Source organism: Leucopleurus acutus (assembly GCF_964270905.1).
Source record: "Leucopleurus acutus genome assembly, chromosome: 12".
In the NCBI taxonomy this organism is placed as follows: Eukaryota; Metazoa; Chordata; class Mammalia; order Artiodactyla; family Delphinidae; genus Leucopleurus; species Leucopleurus acutus.
In genome coordinates, this window is record NC_139154.1 from 47,511,341 (window position 1) to 47,537,531 (window position 26,191).

Below are 26,191 nucleotides of genomic sequence, written 5' to 3' on the forward strand. Positions count from 1 at the left end.
CTGCTAAGGCCTCCTTACTGGGGGAGTAAAGAGAAACCTTAAAGACGTTTTCCCTCACTCTGACTCAATTCTTTTCCACTCCTAGCTCTCACTATTTTAAACTGCAAAATCACAAAATGAGGAAAACGTGGCAGTAAATAGACCATGGAAAGGACACTTGCTGGTTTTATAAAAGCTGAAATGAGAAGGCAGACAGTGCCTTGTTTGACTTCAGCTGGGAACATGTGCGTTGGGAGACTTGAATCTTTTGCCACTCTGTACGTGTCTATGAATGACTGCAAAAGAACCACGAGTATTACTTTTGGGGTTATGACAAATGTTAGTGGGTAGGCAAATTCACAGACAGGGAACCTCAAATAATAAGGATCGACTATACTCTGATCACAGCAGAATTCAACTAGAAACCAATAACAGAAAGATATCTGAATCATCCCCAAATATTTGGAAATTAAACAACATACTTCTAAATTATACATGGGCCAAAGAAGAAATCACTAGAGCAATCTGAAAATATTTGACCTTTATGGAACTGAAAACATAACATTAAAACATGCAGATAAAGCAATGCCAAGAAGAAAATGTATAGCTTTTTTTGTCTTTTTTTTTTTTTTTTGGCTGTGTCACACGGCTTGCAGGATCTTAGTTTCCCGAGCAGGGATTGAACCCAGGCCCCAGGAGCGAAAGTGCCAAGCCCTAACCACTGAACCGCCACGGAATTCCCAATATATAGCTTTAATGCTTATGTTAGAAAAGAAGAAAGGCCTAAAATCAATGAAAGAAACTAGAAACTAGTTTCTAGTAAGAAACTAGAAAAAGAAGAGCAAATTAAATCCAAAAGCAAGCAGAAAGAAATAAGTAATAAGACAGCTGAAATCAATAAAACAGCAAACAAAACCAATGGAATTAAAAGCTGATTCTTAGAAAAGATCAATAAAACTGATAAATTTCTAGCCAGACTAATCAGGGAAAAAACAGAAGACACAAATTAGCAATATCAGGAATGAAAGAGGAGCATCATTATAGAGTGTAAAGATATGAAAAGAATAATAATAAAGTATTATGAACAACTTTATTTTTTTTTAACTTTTTAAAAAATATTTATTTATTTATTTGGTTGTGCTGGGTCTTAGCTGCAGAAGGCAGGCTCCTTAGTTGTGACATGCCAACTCTTAGTTGCAGCATGCATGTGGGACCTAGTTCCCGGACTAGGGATCGAACCTAGGCCCCCTGCATTGGGAGTGTGGAGTCTTATCCACTAAGTCACCAGGGAAGTCCCTGAACAACTTTATTGAAATAAATTAGTCAAGTTAAATGAAATGGACAAAATCTTTGCAAAACAAACAACTACAGCTCATTCAAGAAATGGTGAACCAACCTGGGGCTTCCCTGGTGGTGCAGTGGTTAAGAATCCGCCTGCCAATGCAAGGGACATGGGTTCGAGCCCTGGTCTGGAAAGATCTCACATGCTGCAGAGCAACTAAGCCCATGCGCCACAACTACTGGGCCTGCGAGCCACAACTACTGAACCCACATGCCACAACTACTGAAGCCTGCTCGCCTAGAGCCCATGATCCGCAACAAGAGACACCACCACAATGAGAGGCCTGCGCACCTCAACGAAGAGTAGTCCCCACTCACCGCAACTAGAGAAAGCCTGTGCGCAGCAATGAAGACCCAACACAGCAAAAAAATTAATTAAATAAATTTTTTTTTAAATTAAAAAAAAAAAAGAAAAGAAATGGTGAACCTGCACTACTATGTATAGAATGGATAGCTAATAAGGATCTGCTGCTGTGTAGCACAGGGAACTCTACTCAATGCTCTGTGGTGACCTGTATGGGAAGAGAATCTAAAAAAGAGTGGATATAAGTAAATGTATGGTGATTTGCTTTGCTGTACACCCAAAGCTAACACAACATTGTAAATCAACTATACTCCAATTAAAAGAAAAAAAAGGAAAGAAAGAAAAAAGAAATAGTGAACCTGGGAATTCCCTGGTGGTCCAATGGTTAGGACTTGGTGCTTTCATGGCCAGGGGCCTGGGTTCAATCCCTGGTGAGGGAACTAAGATCCTGCAAGCCACGTGGCAAGGCCAAAAAAAAAAAGAAGAAAAAAGAAATAGTCAACCTGAATAGCCCCATATCTACTAAGGAAATTGAATTCATAGGTTATAACCTTCCCAAGAATCAAAACTCCAAGTCCATATAACTTCACTGGTGAATTTTATCAAGGATTTAAGGAAAATATAATACCAATTCTACGCAAAATCTTCCAGAAAATTGAAGAGGAAGAAATATTTCCAACTCACTTTATGAAGTCAGAATTACCCAGATATCAACACCAGGCAATAATATCACAAGAAAAAAAATATTATTCCTGAGACCATTATCTCTCATGACCAGACGTAAAAATCCTTCACAAAATTTTAGCTGATTCAGCCGGCACTTTATAAAAAGGATAATACATCACAACCAAGTGAAGTTTATTCCAGGAATGAACTCAATAGTCAAAAATCAATGTAAATGACTTTACTTAATAAACTAAAAGGACTAACCCAAACAATCATCTCATTAGATGCAGAAAAAGCAATACAGTTCTCAGCAAACTATAAATAAGGTACATCTGCAATCTGATAAAGGGTATATATGAAAAACCTACGTAACATTATACACCCTATAGCATCCGGGTGAATGTCTCTCTTAAGATTGGAACAAGTTAATAATATCTGCTTTCACTACAAATCAATATTGTACTAAAGATCTTAGCCACTGCAGTAAGTCAAGAGAAAGAAACACCAACCAGATGGGAAAGGAAGAAGCTAAAATGTCTTTATTTGTAGATAACATGATTATTTATGTAGAAAATCCTTAGGAATCTACAGAAAAACCTAGTAGAACTAATAAATAAATTTAGCAAAATCATAGAATACAAGGTCCACATACGAAAATCATTTGTATTTATATATGTTAGTAATTAATGAGAAATTAAAGTTAAAAAAGTATAATGGCACAAAAGTATGAAATACTTAGGTACAAATTTAACAAAATGTGTGCAAGATATGTTCAATGAAAAGTATAAAACACTACTGAGAGAAATTGAAGATGACCTTAGTAAACAGAAAGTTATATTATGTTCATAATGAAAACACTCAGTATTTTTAAAATGTCAATTCTCCCCAAATTGATACATTGATTCAATGGAATTCCAATCAAGATCTTAGCAGATGTTTTTGTAGATATGGATGAGATGATTTAAAATTCATATGTAAATGCAAAGAAACTAGAATAGGCAAAATGATATTGAAAGAAGAGAAGCAAGGTGGAGGGTGGGGTCACACTGTCAGATATCAAGATTTACTATAAAACACAATAATCAAGACAGTGTGACACTGTCTTAAGTAAAGACATATAAATAATTGGAAATAGGAAACCTAGATATAGACCCAAACACAGAGTATCAACTAATTTTCCACCAAGGTGTCAAGGTGGGAAAGAAGAGTCTTCTCAAAAAATTGTGCCAGGACATTTTGGATATTCATAATCACATAACAAAAACAACAACTCAATCTTTACCTCACACCAAACATAAACATTAACTTAAAGTAGCACAGACCAAAATGTAAGAGCTAAACTACAAAACTTTCAGAAGAAAACATAGGAGAAAATCTTTGCAATCTTGTTAGGAAAAGATTTCTAAAACACCAATACCATGATCCATAAAAGAAGACTTTGATACATTGGACTTCATCAAAATTAAGAATTTCTACTCTTAGATAATGAAAAGACAAGCCATAGACAGGGAGAAAATATTTGCAAATTACAAATCTCATAAAGGACTTATATCCTGATATATAAAGAACTCCGAAAACTCAGTAATAAGAAAAACAGCTAAATCAAACAAAATGGGCAAAACATTTGAACACTTTATCAGAAGATATACAGAAGGCAAATAAACACATGAAATAAGTTCGGTATCTTTGGTCTTTAGGGAAATACAAATTAAACCCCAATGACATATTACTACACTCCTATTGAAATGTTTAAAATTAAAAAGACTGAGCGTGCAAAGTGGTTGTAACTAGAACTCTCATACACTGCTGGTAAGAATGTAAATGGTATAACCACTTTGGAAAAACAGTTTGACAGCTTCTTAAAAGCTAATAAGCACATCTGTCATATGGTCCAGCCAATCCACTCTTCAGTATTTGTCCAAAAGAAATGAAATATTTGTCCACATAAAGACTTGTCAATGAATGTTCATAGCAACTTTATTTAGAATAGCTCTAAATTGGAAACACCTCAAACGTCTATCATTTGGTGAACGGATAAACAAATTATGGTTTATCTATACAATGGAATGACATTCAGCAACAAGAAGGAATACATTGCTGACATGTAACAACATGGATGAATCTCAAAAGCAGTATGCTAAATGAAAGACACAAAAAGATACATACTAGAAATGTTCTATTGTATGATTGTGGTGGTGTTTACATAGCTATATACGTTTGTCAAAATGCAAACTGTACATTAAACAGTGGTAAATTTATTATCATGTAAATAACATCTCAATAATGCTGATTTTTAAGAAATGTAAGAGGGTGATGAACATACAATCTGGAATAGTAGTTTCTTTGGATGAGAAGAGGCAAGGAAATTGTATGGGAGGAAGCAGCACATTAGTAGATGTCCATTATTAATATCCTTAGGTTGGTTGTTTCATACATGTTTATTATATTATTAAAACAGACACAAAAAACTGAAGAATAGTTATCATGGATAATGATACAGGTAATTTAAGAACCAAAAATAATGACTCGATTCAATTCTGTACTCCTAATGTCCCAATTATAAATAACGTAAAATAGAAATTGGGGTGATGTTGAAAATGATTTAGTATTAGCTATTTTTAGAAAACTTCACTCTTCAGAATAATGACTCATTTCTTAAGTGTTTGGGTTTCACTATAACCAATATTCAAGATATTAACTCTTTAAGAAAATAAATAACTTCATAAGGCTCAATTCTGAAGCACGTTAGCACTTACCCAGCGGTTCCACCAGTTGGTCAACCAGTCCCATTTTCTTTGCTCTGTCTGCACGAATGCCTCTACCGGTCAGCATCATGTCAAAAGCAGCAGGCACACCCACCTAACAAGCAAGCAAGGATTAGAGCAAAGGTGGAAAAAAATCAGAGTGACAATTCCAATTTACAAATCATCCAACTGAGCGAAATAAATATTAAAATGAGAAAACTCAAACCAGATTTTTATGTTATATATCTATCAACGAAATTTTACATACTGATACACATTTAGGTAAAGTTTAGTTTTAGAAACCTCCGCCTGAAGTTAAAAATGTCTTTATATCTCTTCTTTTAATTCAATATGTAGGATTTCTGTCTTATGGATTGATAAAGTGGAGAAAAAATGTCATGTTTCCTAAAATTGTACATTTATGTCATTCTGAGTTTCTTCTCTATCATTTGTATATTTAAAATTCCTATACCGGAATTAGTAGAGACTGAGAAATCTCATAGTTTTGACAATGTCTTTAGAAAGAATCTTAGACTTAACAAAAAGAGAACTCAACTAGGGCTTTGTATGTAGGTGCTCGAACAGCTTCTAGCTACATTCAAGAACCAACTATAACAAAACAAAAGAAACAGCAATATTTTCTATACACATATAGGCTTATTCATTCTTTCAGTAAATCCTCTTGGCAATTCCTATGAAGGAATGCACACTATTTATTATCAGAAAACAAATACCATAAACTTTCCCATTTTTCTATGTCCAACTCCTATCAACTTCTCTGCAAAGAGTATTTCTGCTGAGTGTTGTTTTCCCTGAAGAACCCACAGTGCCAGAGGCTATGAGGTTCAGGGAGCCCTTGAGTTTGATGTTAAGATTGCTCTGCAGCCTCCAGGTCTGACTGTCCTTCCCTTCTTAAGAATTCAAAAGCCTGATGGGCCTATTTTGGGTCTATAGAATACAACAGTGAGATCATCCAAATCAGGGGAAAGGTCTGCCTCTTAACAGTTATCATGAAATAAGACCCAGGGATTTGAAAAACTGGTAAGATCGTACTGTGCAGAGAAGGAACAAATTAAACTGTAAGTTCCAGAAAGCAAGACATGTATCTTATCTATCTCTTCCCTTCTTCAGGGACTAACAAAGGACCCTGATCAATCTTTTTGATCAAGGAATTGAAAAAATAAATAAAAAGTAGAATTGAAAAAATAAACAAATATCAGGAATAAAATGTTATTGATCCTATATATTCACATTGTATTTGGTTTCTAATTTTTTGTGTGTGTGTGGTATGCGGGCCTCTCACTGTTGTGGCCTCTCCCGTTGCGAAGCACAGGCTCCAGACGTGCAGGCTCAGCGGCCATGGCTCACGGGCCCAGCCGCTCCACGGCATGTGGGATCTTCCCAGACCGGGGCACGGACCCATGTCCCCTGCATCGGCAGGCGGACTCTCAACCACTGCGCCATGAGGGAAGCGCTAACTTTTATTTATTTATTTGTTTATTTATTTATTTTTGGCTACGTTGGGATTTTTTTGCTGCACGCGGGCTTTCTCTAGTTGCGGCGAGCGGGGGCTGCTCTTTGTTGTGGTGCGCAGGCTTCTCACTGCAGTGGCTTCTCTTGTTGCAGAGCACGGGCTCTAGGTGTGCAGGCTTCAGTAGTTGTGGCACGTGGGCTCAGTAGTTGTGGCTCACGGGCTCTAGAGCGCAGGCTCTGTAGTGTGGCACGCAGGCTTAGTAGTTGTGACTCACAGGCTCTAGAGTGCAGGCTCAGTAGTTGTGGCGCACGGGCTTATTAGTTGCTCCGCGGCATGTGGGATCTTCCCGGACCAGGGCTTAAACCTGTGTCTCCTGCATTGGCAGCCAGATTCTTAACCACTGCGCCACCAGGGAAGTCCAGTTTCTAAATTTTACAATGAATACCCATATTATACCTTTTGTACAGAGGAAATAGATCTAAAGGGGCACATAGGACCGACGTTCTCTAGTTAAAATGGGTATCTTAAACTCACCATTTTGGGTAGCCTTTGTGTGCCTCCCGCTCCTGGTAGGATTCCCAGCAAGACTTCAGGGGAACCCAGAACTGTTTTCTTATCTTTTGTTGCTATTCTGTATTGGCATGAAATGGCAAGCTTCAAACGAATGAAAGAAAATTAGAGTGTTAAAAAATGTAAGTTTGTAACATCTTAGGATATGTGAGGGTCTAAATATTACTCATAAAGCAGGAACGTGCCCCCAGAATAAACTGAAATTCCTTAGGCTGGCATTTGATGCTTTCTACAATTTACCTTTCTGGCCTTACTCCATACCTTTCCCCTAAGTTATCAACCTCTTTTTGGGTTGCAGATCTCCTTGAAAATCTGCTGAAAGGTATGGAAGCTCTCAACAGAAAAATGCACACATAATTATATATGCACCCCAGGTTAAGAAACCCTGTGTGATGTAAACACTTTTCAATCAAGCAGGCCTACTTACGGTGCCCTAATTAGGCTTTGTTTATCCTTGTCTTTGCTCACACCATGCCACATGTGGAATGTTTTCCCACTACTTTCTGGTTAATCAAATTCTGCCTATCTTTTAGGACCAGACACAGGTTTCCTTAATTAATACACGTGAAAGTGTCTAGTATAGAACCCAGCATGTGATAAATGTTCAATAAATGTTATTTTCTTTTCCCCTCCTTCTTTCTTACATGCTCCAGTTTGGTAAGCATCTCTTCTCTCAAACCTTGTGTTATTTACCATCTTTACTACTCACAAAACACTTGACGAACATTATGCGTTATGTGTCTCAACTAGACTTCAGTAGCTCGACAGCATGAATCACACTTCTCAATCTTTGCCTCGCAAACTTTAACAAGGTTTTTCAGAATTGATAGGGGCCTTAGAGATCTAGTTCAAAATCTTCTCAGTTTGTAAATGAAAACATGACACTTTGGTTCACTTGCTCTGTGCCATGAGAATAAGGATAAAAACCTATCCAGAAATTTGGTAACTAAAAACAAGGCTGATTCTCCCTCAACAACTTTTTTTTAAGGCAAAATAGTAGCTAAAGGTTTGCAGCAGGTGAATCCCAACAATGAGCTGGACCGTTGTCTCAATGACTTTGGAATAAATCTGTACCTCAAGTCCTCCTCCTAAGCAGGATCCATTGATGGCAGCCACAATAGGCTTTGTGGACTTCTCAACTTTCTCAAACATCCTCTGTGCTTCCTGTGATATTTGTGTTACCTCTTGAGAGGTCGTGCAACCAGTTAACATGCTGCAGTAAACATGAGAGAAGAGAACCAAAAGAAACCAAAGATAAAACCATAACCTATTTTGTTCAATACTTCATCCACCATATCCTTATCCTATCATATATTAATATTCGGTAGTGAATCTTCAAACACTCAGAAGTTTAAGAATGATTTTGCCTCAGATAGCACTAATATCAGTGATATCATCTCTCGATAAAGAGTGTTAAATTTCTGGATTCAGAGAACATGAAACAAAACATGTTGAATAAATTTGTGTTTGTTTTGGTAACAAATCATTAGATTACAAAGCTCTGTACATGAGAAAATCATCTTCTGGTAAATATTTTCACAAGCAGATTAAACATTTTCACTATCAGGTAGCTTTCGGATTAAACATCAATCAGAATGACAGAAAAAAAGGCTTCTATTACAATAATGTTGTCCTCAATGTCCTTTAATTTCAGTTTGTTTCATTTGCTACTTACTGTTTCTGAACACATTTAAGCTGTGGGTTTTTTACTTTTGACCAAAGACAACTAATTTTCTGTCATTTTATATGCTGGGAGTTGTTCAGCTAGCCTCACACAAGCTACAAGTATTTTCCTATGGATTTAGGTAGCTACTACCAGGTACATCAGTGTCTTACTAGGCTTAGAAGAGAAAGCACTTGATGGAGATAACTTTGCTTTTTCTAAAAAATAAACATAAACAAACAGAATATTTATGAATTTCTAATTACTATACATAAAAAAAGAAGGGTATACAATATTGAACAAAGTTTAAAAATATACAAACACCATACATACAAATTACTAAGCCAATAATGTTGGCTATCATTGCCTAAACTGCAAAAAATAATATAATAAATATAACAAATACCCATATTTTGACAGAATTAACAACCGTTAACATTTTAACCCAGTAAACTAATATTAAGGCATCATCTCTCCTTACTTTTGCTTTAAAGAATTTTAAAGAAGTTATACATACATACATTATATCATTGAAAAAAAAAGAAAATATTAACTGTATTGGTAAAGTAGCCTTTGACCCCTTAAGTTCTACCAGCCAATTCATTTACCCTGAAACAACCATTTTCATGTTTGTAGTGTATTCCTCAAACCAACTACATATTTGTATCCATAAATAATACAGAGAAGTATTCATGTATGGTTTTTAAATGTTTATATAAACTATAAACAGTATCAAACATTCTGTAACTTGCTTTTTTTTTAACTTAACATTATGTTTTTGAGTTCTAACATTATGCTGTAGATCTAGTTAGTTCCTTTGAATTGTTTTTGTAGTATTTTGTCTTGTGAATATTCCACATTTACTTATCTATTTCCCTCATGACTGACGTTTAGCTTGTTTCAAATTCTTCACTATTTTAAAAAAACTATACAGGACTGAACATCCCTATGCATGCACGGGTCCTTAAAACCAAAGGGTGGGATTTCTCTAGCATATATACCTAGAAGAGGTCTCACTTGAATATATGATATGTGCATTTTCAGTTTTACTAAATTTTATCAAATTACTCTCCAAAGTGGCTATACCAATTTGCATTCCTACTAGTAATATTTAACTTTCTCATTTTCCCAAGTCCTTGCTAATATATTTTCAAACTTTTAAATGTTTGCTGGTCTGGTGGATGAAAAAAAGGGCATCTCATTGTTAGTTTATTTTCATTCTACTCAAACATTGCTCCTTGAACTACTACTTCAACTTCTTTAAAGAAAGGCTGTATTCAGTTTTATAAGGTTTAAGCAACAAGTCCTTCTTTTTTATTAACTTTATTAAACTCATGAAAATAATTTTAAAAAAACTTGCAGAGAATATTTACTTCTACCTTCTTTTAAAATGAGAAATGATTAGGCCTAAAAAAACATACCGTTAGCCAAGGTAAAAGGTGACTTCAAAGTTCCTAAAACTTACTTGAGATCGGCACCTGCAATGAAGCACCCTGGCTTTGATGAGATAAGGACAGCACTTCTGATGTGATTGCTAGACCAGACTTCATTCATTACTTCTATGAACTCTGAATGCACTTCTTGACCCAGAGTATTCACCTACCAAAGGGAAATACATATAAATCTAAGGGTTTAAATTCGAAGTAATAGATGTGCAAATCACCATCAAATGCTATTTTGATTATAGGAAATACATTTAACCAGGAGAAATATACTGTTAAAAGAAGGAGACAGGGAAACAAACAAACAAACAACCCAGCAGCTGTCTATTCAGCTGCTTTGGGCAACTGTAAGCACCCCTCCCTCTAAAAATATTTCTACTTAAAGGAGGAACTCGTATTCCTGAGGAGGTCATATTCCTAAGTTTCAATCATATGCAGGCTACAATTAAGTCTACAAACATTTACCAGCATGGAAAAAATTTGTATAATGTTAAGGAAAAAAAGAAATCAAAATTAGACATATAGGGCTTCCCTGGTGGCACAGTGGTTGAGAGTCCGCCTGCTGATGCAGGGGACATGGGTTCGTGCCCCGGTCCGGGAAGATCCCACATGCCGCAGAGCGGCTGGGCCCGTGAGCCATGGCCGCTAAGCCTGCGTGTCTGGAGCCTGTGCTCCGCAACGGGAGAGGCCACAACAGCGAGAGGCCCACGTACCGCAAAAAAAAAATTTAAAAATTAGACATATAGTATGATCTTAATTTTTAGAATATTATTTGCTGAAACTGGATTAAATGTTAAAAGTGGTTATCTTTGGGTTTGGAGCATGAATGTTATTCTCCTCTTTATTGCTTTAAAATGTCCTACTATAGGCATCTGTTATTTTTGTGTTCAGGAAAAATGGTCAACTTACAAAAAATATCTTAAGTTTGAATCATTGCTCAGTAAATGCTAAGATTTACTCTAGTGAGGGGGACTGCCTCTTACTTTCCTTAATTTGTGATAGTTGTTAATTGCTTACATCTAGGCCCTCCTACTTCATTGAGGCCTCTGGTAATAAGATTTCTGAAATATGAAATCTTTACACCAACTTTAGGTGAGGGAAAAGCATGAGTTCCTGCAGTAAAGCTCTTCTTGGCAAAAGACTGGATTAATGCTGCATGCTTTTTTGAAGTTGCCAAAAACAAATGAAGCTCCACTTTGAACAGAACTTGATTTCTAACTGCACCGGGTCATTCAGGTCCCGTAGGAAACTTAACGACATTTAACCCAGCCAACTTACTATGAATAATGACTTATGTCAGGCAGGTTAAGGAAGCCGATTTAATAACCTCATAGTTAAGATGGGTAGGTCAGTTTTAATTCTTATAAACAAAGCTTATAATTTGCTTCTTATCTAATAAACCACCTTATCATTCTACAGTATAACAAAAAGATAGTTTTATTAATCCTTGATGTTAATCTGACAACTAAAGTCAACTAGGAGGAATTCTTAAACAAGGACCTCTGCTGAAGAAAACTGCATTCCTTGGGCAATTTCTCAAACTCTAACCATCAAAACTGTAAGTTCATGTGATAGGATTACTGCCAAATTGGTGGATTTCTTTCTTTGCCATTCAGGACTCGATTAATGAATGTAGTGAGTAGAAATAAACTGCAGCAAGTTGAATTAGGTACCTTCGAATTGGGTGAGTTAATTCGAATAACTGCTACGTCCCCTTTGACTCCATAGTTAATGTGGGTTCTGGCTAAAAAGAGAAGGAAAATTTATTTGTAAACATGTTTATTGCTAAATAAGTATAAAAAGCAATGTAAGCATGTCAACAAGAAATTAAACTTACTCAGCAAAGCAGAGGACCTTGTAAAGTTGCGGCAAATATAACCTGTAAGAAAAAGATATTTCAAAATTAATTATTTTACAAAACAGAATTTCCATAGTACCTGCTATACATAACAAAGCTGGACTTTATAACAACCACAACAAAACAAAGTGTTCTAAGCCATTATTGTGACCACTGCTGTATCTTTTTGTTTCAATTATCAGGTCAAATGATTATCTGGATACTAAATGTGGTGGGTGGAAGATGGCCTCTCAAGGATGCCCATGTCCCCAGAAACCCAGTATGTTAGGTTATATGGCAAAGGGAAATAAAGGCTGCAAATGGAATTAAGATGGCTAATTAGCTGACCTTAATACAGGGTGATTAGCCTGCATTATTCAGGCACACCCCATGAAATTACAAAGGAGAAAAGGCAAAAGAACCAGAGATGGCAGCACGAGAACTCATTTTGCTGGCTTTGAAGAAGTCAAGGAATGCAGGCAGCCTCTGGAAGCTAGAAAAGGCAACGAAATGGATTTTCCCTTAGAGCATCCAGAATGAACATAGCCCCCAACACCTTTGATTTTAACCCAGTGAGACTCATTTCTGACATCCGTAACTGTAAGATAATAAATTTCTATTGTTTCAGACACTAAGCTTGTGGAAATTTAGGGCCACAATAGGAAACAAATACACTAAGAAATAAGTAATCTACAAAGCGATCCATAATGTTAGTTCCAAATATATTCCAAATATATCTCAAGCATGTTCTCCAGCCAGGTCCTCTTGCATTTCTATGGAGAGATGGACTTTCCAGTGTCATGAAAAATAAAATCAAGGGGCTTTAGAGGCTCCATGTTTCTCTCTATCCGGCAGTTCTTTAAAGGAGGGGAAGCGAAGGCACAGGAAAAAGCAGCTTTATACTGCTTTCAAAGGCAAAACAACACACTATTTTAAAAAAAAACAACTAGATGGCACCAGAACCAGAGTGGGGTGATCGCTGGTTCTGTCTGCATTTGTTTTTCTTTAAGCAATCCAAGTCAGCCCTCATGGTGCAAAGACAAAGGACCCGAGAGTCCAAAGCCGTGGGTTCGACCATCAAGTTTATTATTTACTAGTTGTATGACCATGTACAAGTCTCTCAGAGCGTTTCAGTGTTCTTATAGAGTAAAAGTGATGTAATGATTATAAAAGTACCTATAAGTCAAAGTCCTACACCAAAGTAAATTAAGATAAGAGAAGCCAGCCATCTCCTCAATCTCCAGTGCCTCTACTTCACTAACGATATACTTCCCTTTGCTTTTCCATCATTTGAGATCTGTGTCATCTGTATTTGTGACTCTTCCTTCTTTATATCTGTATCATGGCTCCACAAAGCCTTATCTTGAGATTCTGTCTACAGGGATCTGTGCCTTCCCTGCCCAAATTTTATCTTTATTACTCACTGTTTTGTTCTCTAATCCTTGCATCTGTAGCAGGTGTTTCCCCCAACTAAACTGTAATCTCCTCCAACATCATCTCATAGTCATTTATATTCCCCAACAAAAATCTAGTGTGGCCTAGAGTGAACAGAAAGACAAAAATCCCTGTCTTTGTGGAGGAGGTGAAAACAGGCCTGGCATAGAAAGGAGTTTCCCTATAAAGTAGAAATTCTGTGGGAGGGGAGCCAGATAATAGGCAATTCTAGCTAGAACAGGGTAAACTGAATTAGTGAGAAGGAACTGATCAGGAATGCAGGGTGGGAGAAGATGGAGTGGAAAGACAGATAAAAGACAATAAAAATAAATATGAAAATAAATATGTTAGAAGATAAGTGCCTAAGGAAAAAAGAAAACAGAGCAGGTGAAGGGGCTTGGACGTGGGTTGTAATTCTGAAGACCAAATATTTGAGACAACAGGTTTGAGCTCATTAGCTTATAAACCATAAACTCTCATCCACTAACCTACCTTTCCCCCCCCATATAGACATACACAAAACCTCCTCTAAATCAATAGAGACAAGAAACAAAGAAAAAACCAGCAAATGTACAAACATGTCTGGAAAACAATTTCAAACCACAGTCAACTAAATCAAGTTGAAGTACTCAGTAGCTTTGCTTTTGGAATCCAGCCTTCCTCACTTCCTAATTAGGAGAGCTTACTTTAGAGCAGCGGTCCCCAACCTTTTGGGCCCCAGGGACAGGTTTCATGGAAGACAATTTTTCTACGGACCGGTGGGGGTGTGGGGTGGGGGATGGTTCAGGCGGCACTGCCTGCAGCCCCGGGGGTTGGGGACCCCTGCGGTAGAGCAGCTGGGTGAACTTTAGCCTATATTTCCTGTGCCAGCAAAAGAGAGAGAAACCTCTGGCCTACTTTGTAATCATTTAAATAATTTAACTCGAGAAGATACCTACAAGATACCTACAAGATCGAAGACTACAGCAGTGCAGAGAGCTGGATTACTGCTAACACAAATTTCAAATATGAAAGTGTTACTTTTGTTGTAACAATCAACAGCTTTTCTCAATATTTAGTACCAGGGGAAGGGACAGGATTAAGGAAGTGAGAGTCAAATTTAAATATACACCATCTACTAAGCTATTTGCCTCCAATTCTTTTCCTGTGAAATTATTCTACCACTTAGGTAATCAGGAATTTGAATTTAGAGTAAGAGTGGGAAATAAACAAGATATTTTGGTCAAGATGTGATTTTCATTTGATAGTCATACTCAGAATTATAGCACTCAGGCAGGAATGGGTCAAAACTTCAAGAAATACAAAGCAGCATCAAGAGATTTTAATCATCCATCATTAAACGTCATAATCTCATTAAATGTTTGGCAATGCCTTGGCATAGACTTTCAGTTAGGGTTAGGGTTAGGGTTAGGGTTAGTCTGTTGAGTCTAAATGGCAATCCAGGTGTGCAGGTAATTTTAAATTCACTTTCTAGACTTTTTTTCAAAATTTATACATTGCTACTAAAAGGAGCAATAGCCATAATAAGCTATATTTTTTTAATTTTTAAAATTAATTTTTATTGGAGTATAGTTGATTTACCATGTTGTGTTAGTTTCTGCTGTACAGCAAAGTGAATCAGTTATACATATACATATATCCACTCTTTTTTAGATTCTATTCCCATATAGGTCATTACAGAGTATTGAGTAGAGTTCCCCTGTGCTATACAGTAGGTTCTTATTAGTTATCTATTTTATATATGGTAGTGTGTATATGTCAATCCCAATCTCCCAATTTAACCCTCCTTCCCCAAGCCATATTTTCTTATAGGTTAAAACACAATGCAAAATATATACACACATGTGTGTATATGTATTTCTATAAAAAAACAGAAAAACTAGGCTTGTAACCTTTTATCACATGTAAAATGTAAAAATTACTTTGAAAAAGTCTCATATCTGTATCAATAGAATCATAGTTCTTCAGGGCAGGAAAGATAACAGCTAACGTTTATTAACGTTAACAGTAGCACTTACTCCACGAAAAACTGCTTTACACCTAAAATAACTCCTTTAAAACTCACAAGGTGGTATTATTCCCCATTTCACAAATGAGAAAACAGACACAGAAATTACTTGCCCAAGGTCACCAGAGGGTAAAAGGCAGAGCTAGATTCAAACCCAGAAGTCAGACTCCAAATTTAATGCTTTTAATTGCATTACCTTAAAATCAATGGAGGGGAAGCTCAAAAATATACATTTGATATTTTTAAAGTGTTAAACCAAAAATGTGGAAAATAGACAAACTGTCAGGTCACATGACCAAATGCTAACAGTAGGTATGTGAGTAGTAAGGGAATGGGTGATTCTTTTTTTCTTAATCCCTTTCCCCAGTCTTCACAGCATTTCAAATTTCTGTAATCTTATGATTGATGCGCGCACACACACACACAAAGCAGTCCTGTGGAGACTAAAAACATTGGTCGAAATAAGAAAGCAGAAGAGATTCAATCATTCGAAATTAGTCCCTTACAGTAAAGGGAGATTCCAGGCACTCCTCCAAAAACAGCATGCGGTATTACCCCGGGGGGTTCAGAAGGAGGAAGGCATATTATAAATTATATTTCTAATTAAGTAACCTATATTAAGTACAACATGCAATAAAAAGTCACATTTCACCTTAAGATTTGAGATGGAAGGAAAATGCTTGATTTTCCAGTCACCCACTTTAACTCTTTCACTGCCAGTTTGAAGACAACAAGACAATATAGCTAATGCAAGCTAACTGGGTATCGTCAGAAACAAGGGTAGAAATAGTTGTAAAATTATCTAACACCTTGCTCCTTAAGAAAGAGAGTATCTGCGTAATTTTAAAAAAATGCTTCTTCTAGAAAATTGCAGAACCTACCCCTTGAAAATCAATATATTATACGTTCATACTGGGATTATTGGAACTGCAAGAGTTGAGCTTCCTATTGAAGTGTGGTAATAGGTACAAAAAAGGTTTTGGGGAAAAGGGGCAGGGAATGGCAGTAATTTGCAAGGCTGGTTAATTTCATACACGGTTTTAAGATGCCTCTTGTTACAGGCAAGGTGCAATGGAGCCACAAAGATGTGACAGACTGGACTGTCCTAGTCCTCCTAGTCCTCCCAATCTCGTAGGAACAGGCTCAAGGCCATCATTAAATGAAATGAGACCAGCGGAAAGTGCCAGACCGGGTGGACAGGGCTCAGAAACGTTAGGGTTTATGGAGCCCGAAATCGCTGCAGGATTCATGAGAGAGGAAATGTCAGTCCCCGCGCCAGGGAACAAGAGACCAGATCCCAGAGCAGCATCCCTCCCCCTTATCCAGGGCTGGGACCCTGGGCCGGGGCAGGGAGGTGGCAGCGATGGGGAGACGAGGCTCCAGGGAAGCTCGGGTCTCCGTAGGAGTTCTGCTCGGGGCTGTTGGGCGCCCTCAACCAGGCCTCACCTGGGCAACGGAGCATCCTGGAGGCAGTGAAGCGGCTGAGGCTGCCAACTGCCCGGGTAGCCACCATCTTGAGCAGAAGAGGACGAAAGTGGAAGGCGCTTCAAGTCGGGGGAGCCAAGCAGCGGACTTTTCTTTCCGTAGTCTGGCTCTGGCCAGGTGCCCGATGTACTGCCTGACTAAAACCGCTATGGCGAGCTGCCGCCGGTTCCTTAACCTCGTCCTTTGCTTCTGGCTAACCGGGCGGAAAGGATACCTTCTCCGCGGGGAGGAAGGAAGGTCAGGGAAGAGAGGGACAGAGTTCCGGATTTTCCAGTCAGGCAGCCGGAGGGCAGCCCGGAAGGCCTGCGAAGCCCGCGGAGCCGGTGGGAAGGTTGAAGGGTCCTTTCTCGGCAGGGCCCGCCCCTTGATCCAGTCGGGGCCCGTCGCTCGGATCCAAACCTTGCTGGCAGCGGGAGTGTGAGCCCACGCGAGCTAAGGTGAGACGGCGCGTGCCCTCGGCTTTCCGCCTGGCCTTTCCCCGGCGAGGTCCGCACTTCCTTTCCCACCTACTACGCCCGCGGCCTCCTCCTCTCCCTGGGGCTGTGGAGTTCGAGGGAGCGGAAGGAAGCTTCTCAATGGGGCTCTCCCGTACCAGTGCAATTTGGGCAGTAATTTGGCCTAGCCTTCGGTTTGTAGCTCAGAGCAGCGGTGTCGCCTGTGTCTTTTAGTTTATCACCGCATGTTAACGAACTGTTGGCTTGTGTTTGTGTCGGTTTAAAGCGCTGGCCTGTGCTCCAGTGTTGTTGTTTCACCTGCTTTGCCTGGAGCCAGGCCGGCGGCAATAGAGATTCGGTACAGGGCCCGGGGTTTAACATAAAGTTACCGAGGGTGGGTCTCGGTCGTATGGCTTTTTCGGGACTCGAATGTGGGAGGAGCTGAGACATGCCTGTGTCCCGCTCCGAGATCCAGGGCTCAAGATTATTTTCTAATCCGGAGGGGACCCGGAGATCATCCGGTCATTCATCATCCCCTTCACTTTATCGGTGAAGCCCATGAATCAGGGTGAATGAGTTTACCCATGGCCGCAGGTGGTAGAAATAGGCGTAGAGGTCTGTTAACTTGTAGTCAAGAGCTCTGCATTGCCTGAAAGCTGTTTTTGTGCTGGAAAGATAGGCTTGAGTCCTGGAATCAGTGATTGACTACAAAAAGTAATGTTGAGGGCCCTCTAGGCCCTTTCACCATCCTCTCATTTAATCTTCACGATCCCAAAATTGTTATTTACATTTTGTAGATGAAGTTTGGGAGGCTCGGAGATTATGTAAATTTTCTGGTAGGTGGCAGAGCCAGGATTCGGCCATAAATTTAAGTCTCACTGTTCACCAGATTGGCTGTTCCGCAGGAGAGGGAGCAGGAAGAGGCAGGGGGAAATGGCAGGGAAGTTGAGACTGAATTGAGGAGTATGGAAAGAAAGAAGAGAGGTTTCTGTTTAAAGTTCAAGTCAAATAGTGAATCCCCCATCACTGTGAACACCTTAAGCAGAAACTGCATGAGCAGTGATCTCTTAATTTGCAGAAAGGATTCTTGATGACCTCCAAAGGCCCTCCATCTCATAAGGTTTTTACAGTTCAAAGCTTGCCTCCTGCCCACATAATGCTCTTTCTGCATCTAATTCGGTGTAGCACTTACTGTTTAGATCAAGAGTGGCAAACTTTTTCTGTAAAGGGCCAGATAGTAAAGAGTTTAGGTTTCACAACCCACATTGATCTCCGTCACATATTCCTTGTTTTGTTTTGCTCTACAACTTTTTAAAAATGTAAAATCTGTTGTTAGCTAGAGACCCATGGGTTGAAGTTTGCCATCCCCTGATTTAGGTCACGCTTTTGGCTCTTGATTTTTTTGTTTCCTGTATTCTGAGCAAAATCATAAGCTCCATCAAGGGCAGAAATGTTATGCTTCTCACTGTGTCTTACATAAAGGGTAACTAAATACATTTATACCATCACCCACTAAAATTAATAGCAAACACATGTATAACTCTTACTATGTATCAGGCACTGTTCTAAGTGCCATATATATATATATATATATATATATATATATATATATACATACACCTCACAACAACCTATGAAGTAGGTACTTTAATTATCTACAGTTTACAGGTGCATCTTACAGATGAATTAGCTACATCTTACTCCTAAAACAGAGAAAGAAAATGGCCTTTGGAGGTCATCAAGAATCCTTTTTGCAAATTAAGTAGCTTGCTTAAGGTCATACAACTAGGGTACAGCCAGGATTTGGATTGGGCGGTTTGCCTTTAGTGTTTGTGCTGTTAAGGATATTGTGGACTGTGTCTTAATGATACTGTAATAATGAGCTGTTAGAGCCACTCCATCTTGCTTTCATTACTTGTTTAGCCCCTTCTTCATGTTACTTGCTCCTAGGTTCCTGCAACTTCATGCAGCTTTCTATAGTTGCACACCCTACTCAAGCCTACCCAGGCTCCCCAAATCCTTGAGTCAAAATGTATTTCCTAAAGCTTAAAGCGAATGAATAACTAGGTCATATATTGCTTAGTCCTTCTTTCTTTTGAAATCTGTCTCTTCTTTTTATTATTTTTGATGAGATGTATATTCTATTTAATTTTTTTCCCAGAAACTTCAGGAAGTCTAAAGAAAATAACTATACCAATAACTCCACCACCCAAAGATAACTACTGTTAACATTTGCTTTGTATTTTTCTGGACTTTTTAAATGCATTTGTATGTTTTTATCTATCTATCAAGATACTAGTATATGCAGATTTTCTATAAAACTAGAATTATACTGTACATTAAAAATAAGATGCTCATTGTAAAAAAAATTTTAAGAAGACAGAAGAATATAAAATGACAGTCCCTCTTTATCTCTTCCATATATAGATTCAGCTTTATGGATTTTCGTCTCTTTCTGTCATAAAATGGAGTCTTACTATATATATATTATTCTGCAGTCTGCTTTTTCATTTAATATATGTTGTGGACATCTTTGCATGTCAGTATATACATGTATGTCATTATGTCTCATTTTTCTTTACAAACTGCTGAACAGTGTTCCATGGTATGTTTGTAGTATTATAATCTATTTAACCATTTCCTCCTGTGTGCATCTACATCTTGAGTATTTCTATTGGCTAGAGATCTATGATTGCTACATACACAACTTGAATATTTCTGTTGCTTAAAGACTAATAAGAAGAATTACTAGGCTCAGAAATTCACAATTCAGAATCTGAGAGAGAAATAAAAATTGCCTTCCAAAAAGGCCTTACCAATTATACTTTTATCAACTGTATATGGAAGTGCTTAAATAAATCCATTCTCACAAGAATTGTGTGCTAACCATATTTTTAATTTTTGCCACTTAATAACCCCAAAATGACCTTGTTTTAATTAAAAAAAAATTTTATTGTTAGTGAGGTTGAACATTTAAATTTTTATTTATTTGACATTTTTTTCTTCTGTGAATTGCTCATTTGCTCATTTTTCCTTTTGGTCATGTTTCAGGAAGGAGCCTTCCAGCTGCAAATAACAGAAAATTAAACTTAAATTGGCTTAATAAAGGGGATTTGTTGACTCACAGAACGGAAAAGCACAGTGGGAGGGTGGGTTTCAGATATGATTCAATCAGGGCTCTAGTTTCTTTTTTCTGAATTTTCAGCTCTGTCCTCCTTTGAGACCAGCTCTACCCTTACACTAGCTTTTATCATGTTTGCAAACTGCTCTAGCCATGCCAAGCCTCAGAAGGAAAGATGTATGTTCCAGAATTCCAGGCAGAAGACTTGAATGTCAGACTAAGACCATCCCTAAATCGATACCAGTGGTCAAGGCAATACCATGCACGATTATTTTAGGCCTTGGTTGCCTGAACCAAAGAGAATGAGATTATTCTGATTGGTTTAAACCCTGGAGTTGAGCTGGATTCAGTCCCATGTAAACCACATGTGGCAACTACATAATGGTGTGAAATGGATATTGGGGTGAAAACCACAGATTCCATTATAGATTGTTTCTCTTTTTCCTGTAATTTGTAGAAGTTCTTTATGGAGTATGGGATTTAGCCCTTTGTTTTCCATGTTGCAAATACTTTCTCTGAATCTATTGTTTGCCTTTTAACTTTATTTTAGTGTCTTTTGCTATGTAGATATTTTAAATGCTTCTTTAATCAGTTCTTTTAGTTATTCTTTTCCATTATGGCCTCTAGGTTTTATACCATATGTTGGAAGCCTTTCCGCAAGATTATAAAAATATTCTCTGATATATTCTTGTAGTAAGCTAGAAAAATATATATTTAGATTAATGCATCTGTAATTTGTACTTATAGTGTGAGCTATGGATCTAATTTTTTTTCAAATGGTTAGCCATTTTCCCAACAAATCTATTGAGTAATTCACCTTTCTCCCACTTATTTGAAATGTTATCTTTATTACATACTAAATTCTCATACACATGAGTATGCTTCTGAACTTGCTACATCCTGTTCTGTTGATTAGTTTCATTTATTACTGTGCCAGAATTGAACTGTTTAATTACTGGTACTTTATAGAAAGTTTTGATATCTGTTAGAGCAAGGTCCCCCTTTTTATGAATTTCATGAATTTTATTTCAAGAGGAACTTTACTTACGGGGATTTATATTCCAGACTCAAGTGGCATCAAATGTAGCTTCTGGAAAAGTGGTGTCCATCTCATGGGCCAATTTGTGTCTCCAGGGCCAGAGTCCCTTGAGTATACCTAGGCTGGTAAGCCTAGAGGTTGGATTCCTCCATCTCTTTCCAATCCATATATTTGGTAAATGTGATTTTTTTTTTCTTTTTGGAAGCCACAGGGCATCTCTTTTTAGTCAATGAAGACCTAAGAAAAGTTAAACAAGGCTTTTATATTGGCTGTTGCTGTGTAACAAATTACTCCAAAATTTAGCAGCTTAAAACAGTAAAAATTGATTATCTCATACAGTTTCTGACGGTCAGGAATTTGGGGGCAAATTAGCTGGGTCGTTCTGACTTTGACTTTCTCATGAGGTTGCAGTCAAAATGCTGGCGAGGGCTGTAGTCATCTGAAAGCTTGTCTGTGCTAGAGGATTCACTTCCAAGCTCAGTCACATGGCTGTTGGCAGGAGGTGTCAGTTCCTCATCACCAGAGCCTCTTCATCGGGCTGCTCCTGAGGTGCCAGCTGGCTTCCCCTAGACCGAGTGATCTGAGAGACGGACCAAGACGGGAGCTGCAGGATCTCTTAACAGCCTAATCTCAAAAGTGACATCTCATCATTTCTGATGTATTCTTTTGTTACACAGACCAACTATGTAAATAAGAATTCAGGGAAGTGGAATTACTGATCAAAAGTTAGGTGCAGTTGCAGTTTTTTGACAGTTACAATAATTGCCAAATTGCCCTCCATAGTGATGCACCTGTGGAGGTGCCATCAGTTTATACCCTCAGCAGCAGTGTATGAGAGAGCCTGTGTGTGCAGGCTACCACATGATGAATACCAGCCCTTAAGTCCAATATTATACCTCGGTGCCGTTTTAATTTGTATTTCCCTTATGAATGAGATTGAACATCTTTTCATGTATCTAAGAGCCATTTGTATTGATATTTCTATTTCTGTGAACGGTTTGTTCATATCCTTTGCCAATTTTTTTCTTACTGATTTGTAGGAACTCATTTTTGGGAATTTAGGGAAGTATTTAATATATTTTATATATTTTAATATAGAGGGGTTTATATTTTTATTATTTTGAAATAATATCAAGCTTATTAAAAAGTAGCAAGTGCAGTGTATGAACTTCTTTTTCTTACAGCAGTTAAGATGTGATACTGCACTATCTCTGAATACTTTAGTGTGTATCCCCTTCAAATACAAACATTCCATAAGGCATTCTGCATAATCACAATACAACCATCAAAATCAGGAAGTTCACATTGGTAGCTTCATGATCATGTCCAGCAGGCTCTACTCCTTTGGCCCTAGAGAAAAGCGTAAACTCTGGAGCTAGACTATCTGGCTTCAAATCACAGCTCTGCCTCTTACTAGTCTTTCAATCCCTGTATGCCTCCGTTTCTCATCTCTTACGAAGGGTGTAATAATCATGCGTACTTCATAGGTCCTTGTGAGGATTAGATGGGTTACTGCTTAGATTAGTGGTTTGCATACTATGTCAGTGTAGCTATTATATTATTAGAGGAAGGGTAGTTGGTAATAGAGTAAATTTTAAAGTATTTTATAGTAGTCATGGATGAGATATCAGAGATCATAGACTACACTCTAAGCTACAAATTGTTCAAATAACCCAAAAAGTCTTTTTGTTCTTCTCTTTTTAGATTTAAGAATGACTTCCCTCTTGACTTACACTTTAAAATATCTTCCCAGTACATCACAATGGGCCCTCAGATTTTGTAAGTTTCATTTCTTTCTTTTTAAGATTAGATTTGGTTGTGTAAGCATCTTGCACAGACATGGAATTGTATTGCTTTTTGTAAACACTTTATTTTGTCTTCCAGCTATGAGACCTCTGAGCTGTTCCTCCCAGTTACGAGCTGCTGCAGGTACAGTAATTTGTAAAAAAAAAAAAAAAAAAGAAAGAAAAAGAAAGAAAGAAAAAAAAGTCTGATTTAGAAGTTAGATTCTAGAATCTAAATTTGTGAATTTTGAATAAAAACCAAAACTAGTTTGCTAACTCTCCCTTTTTTTGAGCAACATGAACACTGTTGCCTTTAAATTAAAACAATATAGGACCAATCAGTAACAACAGTACATGGTGTAGGGTGGGCTCGAGGATGTTGACAGGAGGCTGCTTTCTGGGATATGGAGCCTGATGGAGTCACGCAGGTTCCATGAACCTTACTGGTCAGTTTAATCAGCTACTGGCTGTCAGTCCTAGAGATGATTAGTGTACAAACACTCTGGAGACTGCTGTGGAGCCAAAAGGTAACTTTTCAAACTTTCAGTGACAGGCTTCTCTGTTAATGAATATCCTCTTAGTCCATGTGCAAGAGGATGTGTGCATGAAATAGGTGTGACTGTGGAACCAGTTAATAACAGAAGGTTGTTCAGTCAGTATGAAATGAAAAAGGAAGGAAATTTGTTGATTTTATATGGTCTTTTAGACCCTTGGTAAAGACTTCTTCACTGTTGAATACATACTTTTGCAGAACCTACTGTAGGTATGTATCTTCACTGGCCAGCGCTAAAAATCCCCAGACAGGTTCTCCTTGCCTGGGTCCTGTATTGACTATGACTTCTGATTTTGGTTTTATTATGGTGTTTCTACTTGAATAATAGCTTAATAGAAAAGCGTCTTTCTAGGATTCAGAAGACCTCTGCTCTGTTCCAGTTCTCCTTCTTTCTGGGCAGTTTGTCCTTGAGCCGATCACTTTACTTCCCTGTGCTTTAGTTTCTTTATCTAAAAAAGAATAATAATTTTAGTCTTGTTAACCTCAAGTAGTTATGAAGATATTTCATAGCACTTTGAAAACTGTAAACTCAATATAAGTACAAGGTAGGAATTCCCTGGAGGTCCAGTGGTTAGGACTCTGTGCTTCCACTGCAGGGGGTATGGGTTCGATCTCTGGTTGGGGAATTAAGATCCCACATATCACGTGGCTCGGCCAAAAAAAAATATATATATATATATATATGTACAAGATGATATTTTTATATTGTTTTACATAAGTATATTATCAGGGGTCTGTTGCCTAATCTCACCTAGAAAAGTTTCATGTTGCCATGTCACAAATGTATTTTCTGTGGCCTCTAAATTCTAATTAGAATATAGATTTGTATAGGCTCACGAAGAATAATTCCTTTCTATCTCATTTCACCTTTTCCCTAATTCTAATGTTCACCCAGGACTTTGCAGTCAGACAGATAGATCTGATTCTTTGCCAACCAGAAGAAGGTCACATTGCATACCAACAGAGGGAAGGCATTTTTCTGGCACATAGAGTATTCTTTTTCATATTGCTCTTAAAGTGTTTTGTGTTTCTGTCTCCCCAACTATGTTGTGAGCCCTTCTGAGACTTAAGCCTTTAGAGTCCCTGGTGTCTAACACTGTCCTAGCGATTTCTGTTAATGTTGATGGTGATAGTGGTGCAAGAGGGCACATGATAAGACAAAGGAATGTAACCAGCTGATTTGAGGGGAGGGAGTGGGAATGTACCCATGCTGAACAGGTTTTAGGTTGCAATAATTTTGTAACTAATTCCTCTTGAATTGCATGTGAATTGCATGTGAATATGCTTGACGGTGCTGTTAGGATGAAGGAATTAGAACAGAGGGATACAGGTTTATTGATGTTTCCAGTCATCAGATTGACTGGAAATGTGTCTGATGGAAATTTTGACTTATTCAATGGCTATATATACTATGCATCTTCCTTGACTTACAATAGGGTTATATCCTGACAAATCCATCATAAGTTGAAAATATTGTAAGTCAGGACTTCCCTGGTGGCACAGTGGTTAAGAATCCGCCTGCCAATGCAGGGGACACGGGTTTGGTCCTTGGTCCGGGAAGATCCCACCTGCCACAGAGCAACTAAGCCTGTGCGCCACAACTACTGAGCCTGTGCTCTAGAGCCCGCAAACCACAACTACTGAGCCCGTGTGCCACAACTACTGAAGCCCATGCACCTAGAACCTGTGCTCTGCAACAAGAGAAGCCACTGCAACGAGAAGCCTGCGCACCACAACAAAGAGTAGCCCCCACTTGTCACAACTAGAGAAACGCCCATGCTCAGCAATGAAGACCCAATGTAGCCAAAAATAAATAAATAAATGAATAAGTTTGTTAAAAAAAAAGAATATATTGTAAGTCAAAAATGCATTTAGTACATCTAATCTACCAAACATCATAGCCTAGCCTACCTTAAACGCGCTCAGAACACATTGGGCAAAATCATCTAACACAGGCCTATTTTATAATAAAGTATTGAATGTCATGTAATTTATTGCATATTGTACTGAAAGTGAAAAACAGAATGGTTGTATGAGTATAGAATGGTTGTAAGTGTATTGGTTGTTTACCCCTGTGATTGTGTGACTGACTGGGAGCTATGGCTCACTGCTGCCCAGCATCATGAGAGAGTATCATACCACTTACTGCTAGCCTGGGAAAAAAATGAAAATTCAGAATTCAAAGTATGGTTTCTACTGAATGTGTATTGCTTTTGCACCATCCTAAAGTTAAAAATTCATAAGTTGAACCATGGAAAGTCAAGGACCATCTGTTTATCTATATATCTATATCCACAGACATACATATATATA

The 26,191-nt window shown here is 38.0% G+C and overlaps 2 protein-coding genes across 4 annotated transcripts in view; one reads left to right on the forward strand and one right to left on the reverse strand.

Annotated features, from left to right (window-relative positions):
* HADHA (hydroxyacyl-CoA dehydrogenase trifunctional multienzyme complex subunit alpha) overlaps positions 1-17,071 on the reverse strand; it is a 54,306-nt gene extending 37,235 nt beyond the window's left edge. Inside the window, exons 1-7 of the mRNA XM_082852170.1 lie at positions 16,909-17,071; positions 12,021-12,062; positions 11,857-11,927; positions 10,207-10,340; positions 8,153-8,291; positions 7,043-7,162; positions 5,047-5,149 (exon numbers count right to left, since the gene is read on the reverse strand). Coding sequence (XP_082708296.1) covers positions 5,047-5,149; positions 7,043-7,162; positions 8,153-8,291; positions 10,207-10,340; positions 11,857-11,927; positions 12,021-12,062; positions 16,909-16,975 — 676 coding nt within the window. The 5' untranslated portion in view covers positions 16,976-17,071. The remainder of the gene's footprint in view (positions 1-5,046; positions 5,150-7,042; positions 7,163-8,152; positions 8,292-10,206; positions 10,341-11,856; positions 11,928-12,020; positions 12,063-16,908) is intronic.
* Positions 17,072-17,272: 201 nt separating this feature from the next.
* Positions 17,273-26,191, forward strand: part of HADHB (hydroxyacyl-CoA dehydrogenase trifunctional multienzyme complex subunit beta) — a 36,435-nt gene continuing 27,516 nt past the window's right edge. For 2 of the 3 annotated variants that reach the window (XM_082852181.1, XM_082852179.1), the window contains exons 1-3: positions 17,273-17,384; positions 23,246-23,320; positions 23,426-23,470. In XM_082852181.1, the coding sequence (XP_082708307.1) occupies positions 23,254-23,320; positions 23,426-23,470 (112 nt within the window). In that variant the 5' untranslated portion in view covers positions 17,273-17,384; positions 23,246-23,253. Of the gene's footprint in view, positions 17,385-20,481; positions 20,528-23,243; positions 23,321-23,425; positions 23,471-26,191 lie in introns of those variants that run through there. The other variant, XM_082852180.1, reaches the window with a different exon arrangement.